At 36.8% G+C, this 9,689-nt stretch overlaps 1 protein-coding gene across 1 annotated transcript; it reads left to right on the top strand.

The window, feature by feature from the left end:
- The first annotated feature begins 8,242 nt into the window (after positions 1-8,242).
- Positions 8,243-9,688, top strand: LOC143363842 (ankyrin repeat domain-containing protein 49-like). Its single transcript, XM_076804374.1, has 4 exons — positions 8,243-8,494; positions 8,682-8,842; positions 8,911-9,247; positions 9,580-9,688. The coding sequence occupies exons 1-3, from the start codon at positions 8,347-8,349 to the stop codon at positions 9,244-9,246; spliced, it is 645 nt and encodes a 214-aa protein (XP_076660489.1). The 5' UTR covers positions 8,243-8,346; the 3' UTR covers position 9,247; positions 9,580-9,688.
- Position 9,689: the final 1 nt, after the last annotated feature.

The following is a 9,689-nucleotide window of genomic DNA, read 5'->3' on the forward strand; positions in this document are numbered from 1 at the left end:
GGTCGCCACAATTTCTATCTTCGTTATATCTTGGAATTATTTCCTGCGCGAAATTGCGTGCAACATCCGTAAAAGTCGACTTTAATTTTTCTTTTTATTGAAGCACAATGGCATTCCTTATTACAAAAAAGTAAGATGTACGAGCAACAACGGTGTCAACATCTCCGCTAATTTCCCGTCGAAAAACTTCCCGCAAAACAGCCACCTTTGTTCGCGTAAAAACGAAGGATCTCCTAAGTGGTTTTCTTGATTGAGGGGATGAAGAAATTCATTTTTATCTCCCGGAGATACGAGGACGCGCGAAATACGTCTGTAATTGTGTGTGAACCGTATAATCCTCGAGCATACTACTTGAGCATATTTCGATTTTCTAGAAACCGATAGATCTTATTTGTTTGCTAAAAGCCATTTTATTAATCGATTATACACTCGCCATATTTTGGACAGTAGTGGTCAGTTATGATACAGAAGCACGTTGGGGTGTTAAGGGTTAATAGATGACACGAACTTCCACGTTTATCTAACCTGATCTAATTCGTCGGGGGTTACAACTCCTAAAAGCCCCGTTTATTCGACCGGTAATTTCAAGCGATAGATCGAACCGGGCAAGTGACGAAAGTTTAAAATTCTCTGACTTTATTAAACGTTGCTCGATCAGCTTGTAAACTTCGCCCGCGTCCCATTAACTAACTCTGTTTTCACAACGCCATGGTTTCCCGGCCAAGGTAAGTTATGAAAACGAGGCTGGCCGGTGCATCCGATAACTATGCGATTCGATTCCCTGCGTCTTCAGAGCTGCACATGACTTTTTATTCCTCGGCGGAGGCTAAGGAAAATGATTTCCATCCACAATGGCCGACGTCGCGGACGTTCTCGCCATTCCCTCGAACTGATTCGTTCGATTGTATCAGAAACTTTCTGTATTTCGTCCTCTATGAAACGATGTGCTCTCACCTTGTTCTTATAAGGATCATTCCACGCGAAATCGGACTCTTGTTGCAGCAATGTTTCGCATTTTGTTCAAAGAATATGTTGTAGTCACCTATGAACAAGTCTCAAAGGATTTTCATGATTTTACAGAAAAGTAAGAAAGTGTCACTCTTTTTTCATTAAATTGTACGGCTAGAACTAACAAATCGACAAAGATCAAAGATGAGTTTTTGGGAGCTTATAGTGATGAGTATACTAAAAATGTTGTCATTTGAAAAAAATGTTTTTTTCACCATTCATTTTGCAATTGTTTGAAACAGATGCAATATTTTCATGGCCGGAATATTCTTAAAAATTTGAAAAAGAATGGGGAGATAGCGCAAAGTGTCCCCATTACTGACAATTTAATGAGAATTAAAATTATTTTAAGTGAACGCTGCACGTAGGTAAGATGTCCGGCCGCTGCTTCTACCGCGCGCCTGCCGTCGGAAGCTGTATGTCACGGTGCAGCGTTCACTTGAAATAACTTTAATTACGGAAATTTGAAACTGTCCGCTTTTATGAGAAAGTTCCTCATTTCCCTTAAAGTTTTTAAATTGCTCCTGCCACGAAAGCAGGAACATTTGTTTCAAACAATTGCAAAATAAACGGTGGAAAAACATTTTCTTCGAGTGACAACATTTTTAGTCTACATACACCAGAGTTGGGCAGTATCCGATGAAAAATTTATTTGAAGCGCCTTCGGATACAAATTCTCTGTTCTTTTGTTTCTATTCGAAGTCGGATGAATCGCGAGCAGTTATTTGTATCTTTATTCGACGAGCGTCTGGTTTCGAGATTTGTATTCGACGTGCCTCCGGATGATTTTCTGGCTACGTCAGGATTTATTCGGATGGTCGATTGCAACGCCCCCATTTATTCGACGGATTTATTTGTAGATACTCGGCGTCCGCCGACCATCCGAACGATTTTAGGCGTCGAATAAAAATTAATTTCAGAATGTATTCGAAGGCAGATGTCGCGGCGAAATTTATTCGTAACTTTTATTCGATATCCGAAGCTCGATGTGGCCAGACGATTTATTTGAGGATTTATTCGGGACGAGTATTTGGCAGAGATGAAAATGAAATGTATCTTTTATTCGAAATTGTATTCGATGGTCGGATGGCCGACTTTTTTATCCGACGTTGCCAAGCCATAATACGTAAATACGTACCACGGTACAGTGACTACCATTAACAATCGAACACTTTTTATCGTTTAAACTTTTAACGCTTGTTTACATAAATAAATTTTGATTATTTAAACAATTGTTTGAACAAATAAATTTTTGTTATTGAAACAAATGTTTACACCAGTACATTTTTACTAGTTAAACGCTAGCTTACACAAATAAATTTGTATTATTTAAACAATTGTTTAAACAAATCAATTTTTATTATTGAAACAAATGTTTACACCAGTACATTTTTACTAGTTAAACGCTAGCTTACACAAATAAATTTGTATTATTTAAACAATTGTTTAAACAAATAAATTTTTATTATTGAAACAAATGTTTACACCAGTACATTTTTACTAGTTAAACGCTAGTTTACACAAATAAATTTTTATTATTTAAACAATTGTTTAAACAAATAAATTTTTATTATTGAAACAAATGTTTACACCAGTACATTTTTACTAGTTAAACGCTAGTTTTCACAATTAAATTTTTATTATTTAAACAATTGTTTAAACAAATACATTTTTATTATTAAAACAAATGTTTGAACCAGTACATTTGTATTATTGAAACAAATGTTTAAACCAGTACATTTTTATTACTTAAAGGATTGTTTAAACAAACACATTTTTATTACTTAAACAATTTACGTCACGTTTTGCAGTGAGTAAAACTATTTATAAGAAAAGGAAATGTCATTGGGTTTCACCATTGGTACTCTGCTGGATGTTAAGTTATTAAGACAATTTTATAAAGAACTCTTTAGATTATGTATTATGTACAGGTACACGTGCATATGTAGGCATTGCATGCTATGGCATTTTTCTGTCTACGGTTCTGAATTACCGACTCTGTAGAACATGCTCTGGTACGGCAGCGGACTCTATCGAAATGGAACGGTCAGCTAGTGAAATAAAATTCGTTGATAAACTTCGAAGGAAACGTTTCAATACTGGCACCGTCTAACTTATCAGATTTGTGACGTGTTTAGACTTGTTTTCATCAGCAAACTATTTGCAATCGATTAATAATGTTCCCATGGCAGAATTATGAATTGTAACACACATTTTATTGTTATTAATAAGTGATGGTGAAACGCTTACATTGTTGTCTCCAGGCGGCACATGACGCGACGCTCCATAGGGTCGTGATTCAGTATCAGAGGCAACATTGTAACCAGTAGCGTATTGGCGTTTACCAACTATACCTAATATTATTTCTTATTAACGTTACCATAATGATATCATTACCTACCGATTGAAAATGTTTTCCTGAACAAAATAAGCCCAAACACGGTACAAATCGAATAATAATATCATCGGGTTGTGCTGCCTTTTTCTAGCGCCTTCGGCCACGCGGCCGTGTTTGCATGCTGTCCTTTTCTATCTACGTTCGCCGCAGTCGAAGCGGCTACAAATATATGCATATATATGTGCAATCACAGGCGACGATATACATATGTATATGTGTGCAACGTCAGACGTCGATCCCTGCTGAATGATTCCGAGAGTAGAAGAACGAAACATGTGTTACTTTCTTTTTGGCCGAAGGTGTGCGTTGTTTTCAACAAATGCAATCTTTTCATAGAAGGGAACTTTTTAAAAATTTGCAAAAAAATGAGGATATAGCCCCACGTGTCCTCTTTACAGACCTATTTTTTAAAAAGATGAACATTTTAAAATTAACGAAATTAAAATTATCTGAAGCGAATGCTGCATCGCGATACACAGCCTTGGACGGCCGGACACCGTGCTGGGTCGAGAAATTTCGTGACATTTTACAATAAATGTTGAACCGTAAGAGATATCAGCATGAAATTTGCAGTAAACTTCGTTAAAAAATTATGCCTATCCACTGATAATTGTCGTCATAAATATATATTTTCAGTAATAATTTTTTAATTCACTGTTTCAATGGTTAACTTGTTATTTATTTAGTACTGTTCCAGATAATTTAAATCATCGATGTCTTTGATTCTAAATTTCTGCATGTTCTACAGAGTCGGTAATTCAGAACCGTAGACAGAAAAATGCCATAGCATGCAATGCCTATGTACGTATACCTGTACATAATACATAATCTAAAGAGTTCTTTATAAAATTGTCTTAATACCTTAATATCCAGCAGAGTACCGATGGTGAAACCCAATGACATTTCCTTTTATTATAAAGACTTTTACTCATTGCAAAAGGTGACGTAAATTGTTTAAGTAATAAAAATGTGTTTGTTTAAACAATATTTTAAGTAATAAAAATGTACTGGTTTAAACATTTGTTTCAATAATAAAAATTTATTTGTTTAAACAATTGTTTAAATAATAAAAATGTATTGGTTTAAACATTTGTTTCAATAATAAAAATTTATTTGTTTAAACAACCGTGTAAGTAATAAAAATGTATTGGTTTAAACATTTGTTTCAATAATAAAAATTTATTTGTTTAAACAATTGTTTAAATAATAAAAATTTATTTGTTTAAACAACCGTTTAAGTAATAAAAATGTATTTGTTTAAATAATTGTTTAAATAATAAAATTTTATTTGTTTAAACAATTGTTTAAATAATAAAAATGTATTGGTTTAAACATTTGTTTCAATAATAAAAATTTATTTGTTTAAACAATCGTTTAAGTAATAAAAATGTATCGGTTGAAAGATCTGATTAAATAATAAAAATTCATTTATTAAACAGTCATTTAAATAATAAACATTTACCTATGTAAACATCTGTTTAAATAATACAAATCTATTTGCTTAAACAATCGTTTAAATAATGAACATGTATGTGTTTAAAAATTCGTTTAAATGATACAAATTCATTGGTTTAAACAATCGTTTAATTAATAAATAGTGTTTGAATATTAATGGGAGTCACTATACCATAGTACGTACTTGCATATTACAACGTAAGTATTATGACTTGGCAACGTCGCTCGGTCTTTTATCCGAACTTCGAATACAATTTCGAATAAAAGATACATTTGATTTTCATTTATTCCTCATGCTCGTCTCGAATAAAAAATCGAATAAATCATCTTCCCTACATCGACCATCCGAATAAATCTCTGGGCCACGCAAAAATCGTACGTCGAAAATCTAAGATACATTCTGAGTTGCGAGTATCTGACGAAATTGACCGTCGAATACATGGGGGCGCTGCTAAAAACTATCGAATAAAAATCAAAGATACTTTCCAACTCATCAGCTGTATCTTCGGATACATTCTCTCAAATAAAAAATCTCGCCGCTAGAGGCGTCGGATACGCATAGCCGTTGCTCCGCAATTCGGATGACCCACGGACGACAAATGAAAATCGTGAAAAGTATCCGACGGATAGACTGCGGTGAATATGTATCCGAGAGAAACGAGTTCGAATAAAAAATAGATTTCATTTATTTCTATTCGAAATTTTAAAATAAATTTTTGCCCAACTCTGACATACACTCTAAGGATGCGTGCCAATTTAAGAGTAAAACTGTCACGTCTTATTCTCCAGAGTCAATTCGTCAGTGTTTTATTATGCACGAAAGGAATGGCACTCTCCGGTAGCATCGGAAATATTTGCTACCGGAGAGGGCTATCCCTTTCGTGCATAATAAAACACTGACGAATTTGACTCTGGAGAGTAACTCGCGACAGTTTTACTCTCAAATGCACACACAGTCTTACAGTGTCCGGTACGTTAAAAACGTTGTCATTTGAAATAAAAAAAATTGTTTTCTTCACCATTTATTTATTGCAATTGTTTTAGACAAATGCAATGTTTTCGTGGCAGGAACATTTTTCAAAATTTGAAGAATACGAGGATCTATATCAAAATATCGGACAGTTTAAAATTGACGAAATTAAAGTTATGAAATGAACGCTGCACCATGATATGCAGCCTCCGACGGCTGGCGCGCGGTAGAAACTGCGGCCGGACGAGGTAACATAAGTGCAGCATTCACTTCAAATAATTTGAATTCTTAAAAAAAGAGTTGTCAAGGCGACGCTTTGGGCTATATCTTCCTTTTTTCAGAATCGAATCCTCAATTCAGAATCCTCAATTTTTAAGAATATTCGTGCCATGAAAACATCGCATTTGTTTGAAACAATTGCAAAATAAATGGTGAAAGAAACATTTTTTTCAAACGACAACATTTTTAGTACACACTCTTATGTTATCACTAGACTGCGGATGTTTATGCAATTTCCAATTTTTGCAGACAAACCAGAAAATGAAATAAAATAAAAAACTATTTTTCATGGGAAAAGCCTCTGTAAATCCAAAATAAATGAAAATCGTGCTAAATTCTATCGAATTTTATTTTATAGCATTTTTTTTTTTTAAACATTTTCATAAGCCATAAATGCATAAAGATCCGCAGTCTAGTTATCACTATAAGGTCCTAAAAACTCATTTTTATCGGTTTGTTAGTTCTAATAATTATTCGGTCTTATAATTTATTGAAAAAAGAGTGACACTTTCTTTTACATGTCTGTAAAATCAACGAAATCCTTTGAGATTCGTTCAAAGATCACTAAAGACTACAACATATTCCTAGGGAAAGGGTGGGGGGAAAGCAGATGGCAGAGGGTAGCCAGGTACAGATGAGGAAGTGGGAAGAGCGGAGGAAAATATTGGTTGGGGGGGAGGAGAAAAAGTGCAGGGTCTGCGGGTGGGAGAAGGAGACATGGGAGCACGCATGGGAGGGCTGCATGAGAGGGGTTGAGGGAAGGGGCTGGCAGGAGATGGCGGGGGAAATACTGGGAGAGGAAGGCATGGGGGAGGATTGGATGAGGAGAGTGGATGAGTGGAGAGAAATGACGCGGGGATGAGTGGGGACGGGGAGCGAATGAAAGGAGAAGGAGTGAATGGGAGAGGAAGTTGAAATGATAGTGGGAGTGCAACCGGTAGAGGGGGTCCAGGATGTGCATGGGTAGGGCGGGGGGGAGCAAAGAGGTATGTTTGTGGGGGAGTGGGAAATGTCACAAAAGGCAAGCTAATGATTAACATCTGTCCGATGAGTATCGGGGCTGAAGTCATAAAAAAAATTATTGAAGATATATTTACATTGGGTTGATAATCTTCAAAATATGGCTCTGCTGCATCGATACAGAGTTACCAGCGGGTTTCAACACTGTGGAATCCACAGCTTCCTGTTGGCAGGAAAAATCAATCCCTATACTTATTGACCCCGTATGCCCGTATTTGAGCCACAGATTTCAGTTATTGTGTTACAGTAATCTGCCCGTAACTTTCGTATCGTCGGGTCTGTCGAGCGACAGTTCTAGTAGAGATGCTACATTTTTTGTAGTGTGCCGAACGTAGAGAAGGAGAGGGATTAAAAGAGAAGGAGGGACTGCCGTTCGACGATTCGACTCTCCGCGTCTCTCTCTTTTCCATTCGGCGACATCTGGCGACATCTTCCGCGCCTGAAATATTGATCGCCTTTTACACGAGTAATTAGAATCGTATTACACGTAGAATTGAATCGTGTTTGGTGTCATTTGAAATAGAAAAACAAGGTGAATACGATGGTAAAAGTTTGATAAAAAAATTACAGAATTAGAAAAATTATTACCTTTTGCCTTGCCTTTGCTGCACCGTAGAGCCTGTTTACCGCTTGACTAAATGCTTCCAAGGGAATCAGTGGTGCAGATAAAATTTAGACAGTTACTGGCGAGGGTCATTTAGACGAAATCTGTGGTTCTCGCCGAACGTTGCATTTGAATCGCACAGTGTACGCCGGAATCGTAAATGACCTTACACGTTGAATCAATTGACAGCCGTCGTAACTTAATATTCGCAAAACAATCGAGAATAAGAAGTATCTCTCGGGTCTCGTCCGAAACTACTAATTTCATAATTTGTCTTTCAAATACTTTCAATCGCATACGCGGCTCCTCCGATGCACGGAAACGACCGGCGTATTAGGGCTGTCGAGTCAACATGTGTATTCGAGCATTTAATTAAAATTCAAGTCTTTGGCCGCGAGCAGCACGTTAACAAATTGCCGATGCGTACTATTTATGATCATAAATCATTTTGGCGGGCGCTAATAGAAATCGCTAGGACTAATCCGGGGTAACCGCGACGAGGATGACAAATGGCAACAATCCTAAATACATACATATATATGTAGGCACAAAGAACCATGATAACACGACGTTCCTGGAACGGTTGTTTAATTTCGTACTTTACGAGTCAAAATGTGGTCGTCCGATGAAGAAACTGACAAGCCGATGAGTCTGGAACAAATTCGCGATAAAATTTTAAGCGAGCCTCGGAGCGAGCGTATGCAAGTTAGCGGATGGGAGGATGACGATGACGGAGTGGAAGTTGCGCGGAATGCGAGAGGTTAGGAACGAAAGTGACGTATTACTTCTAATTTGTCAAAATTATTAAAAAATGTAACATGTTTCTCCCTCTCTCTCTTTCTCACACTCTCCTGCTTCGGACAAAGTGATGCAGACAATTTTCATTTTGTATAAAGGTCGGCGGTCTAATTATGACATTCGTGCTTAGGATTGCTTCTTATTTTTAGAGGTCGACGAGAATGAAATTCTCCACGCAGCCGAGAAAGGCGATCTCGAGAAAATACGAACGTTAATACAGAAAAATCGGGAATTGTTAGAAAGCACGGATGACGACGGTTACACTCCGCTCCATAGAGCTTGCTATGGCAATCATGTGCAAGTTGTGGAGGTAGAGGTTCTTGTGTTTCTTTTGCACTTGTCAAAATCCATGTTAGTCTTTTAATGTTTTATTTGCAGTACCTGCTACAGGCTGGCGCGAAAATAGATTCTAAAACCATGGACGACTGGCAACCCCTGCATTTGGCTTGTTGTTGGAACAACGTCGAATGCGCCATGGTTTTAATTGCAAACGGGGCGGACATAAATGCCAAAAGCAAAGGGGATCAGACTCCTCTGCATTTGGTCTCGGCTAGCTCTCACAATTCTTGTTCGCTGCAGCTTCTTCTTCTGCACCCGGATATCAATCCCCGGTTGGTCAATTCGAGCGGTGACACTGCAGAGCAAATTGCTAGAAGGACAGGAAAGTACTATCCCATGTTCGAGATTGTCGAGGACTGCTTAAACGTAATCTGAAGTAAGTGCACCCAATTCTAATTTCATGTTTTACAAATTTACTTGGTATTCTTATATACAAACGTCGTGAATGTTATGAACATAAAAAATTTATGAACGTGTAACAGTTCGATGGAACTGTATATGTTCAGTGTACTATCGTTCCATTTATAAATACATTCATAACACAACATGTACCTAACTCCTTAGTAAGTGCATTATATGTTCTTCGATACAACAAAATATAAAAACGTCGATGCGAACGCGTTCCTAGAAATATATAACGAAAAATAGAATTTCAATGAACATATCGATAAAAATAATACTTTAACGTGACATTCGTTCGTTCTATAGGTGGAAACGCGATGGCAAATCGATTGGAAAAATGCTTATTGGTAGAAATGAATGTTCGAGATGCTATATAAAATAAAAGTTCTTAAGCTACGTCGATGGATTCGAAAGGC

This window comes from Halictus rubicundus, unplaced genomic scaffold (genome assembly GCF_050948215.1).
Source record: "Halictus rubicundus isolate RS-2024b unplaced genomic scaffold, iyHalRubi1_principal scaffold0152, whole genome shotgun sequence".
Taxonomy (NCBI): Eukaryota; Metazoa; Arthropoda; class Insecta; order Hymenoptera; family Halictidae; genus Halictus; species Halictus rubicundus.

Bases quoted from the DNA above. Each gene is read 5' to 3' on its own strand.
- LOC143363842 (XM_076804374.1), top strand. From the start codon at position 8,347: ATGTGGTCGTCCGATGAAGAAACTGACAAGCCGATGAGTCTGGAACAA. The intron at 8,495-8,681 runs GTTAGGAACGAA...TCTTATTTTTAG, and splicing joins AGTTGCGCGGAATGCGAGAG to AGGTCGACGAGAATGAAATT. The intron at 8,843-8,910 runs GTAGAGGTTCTT...TTTTATTTGCAG, and splicing joins ATCATGTGCAAGTTGTGGAG to TACCTGCTACAGGCTGGCGC.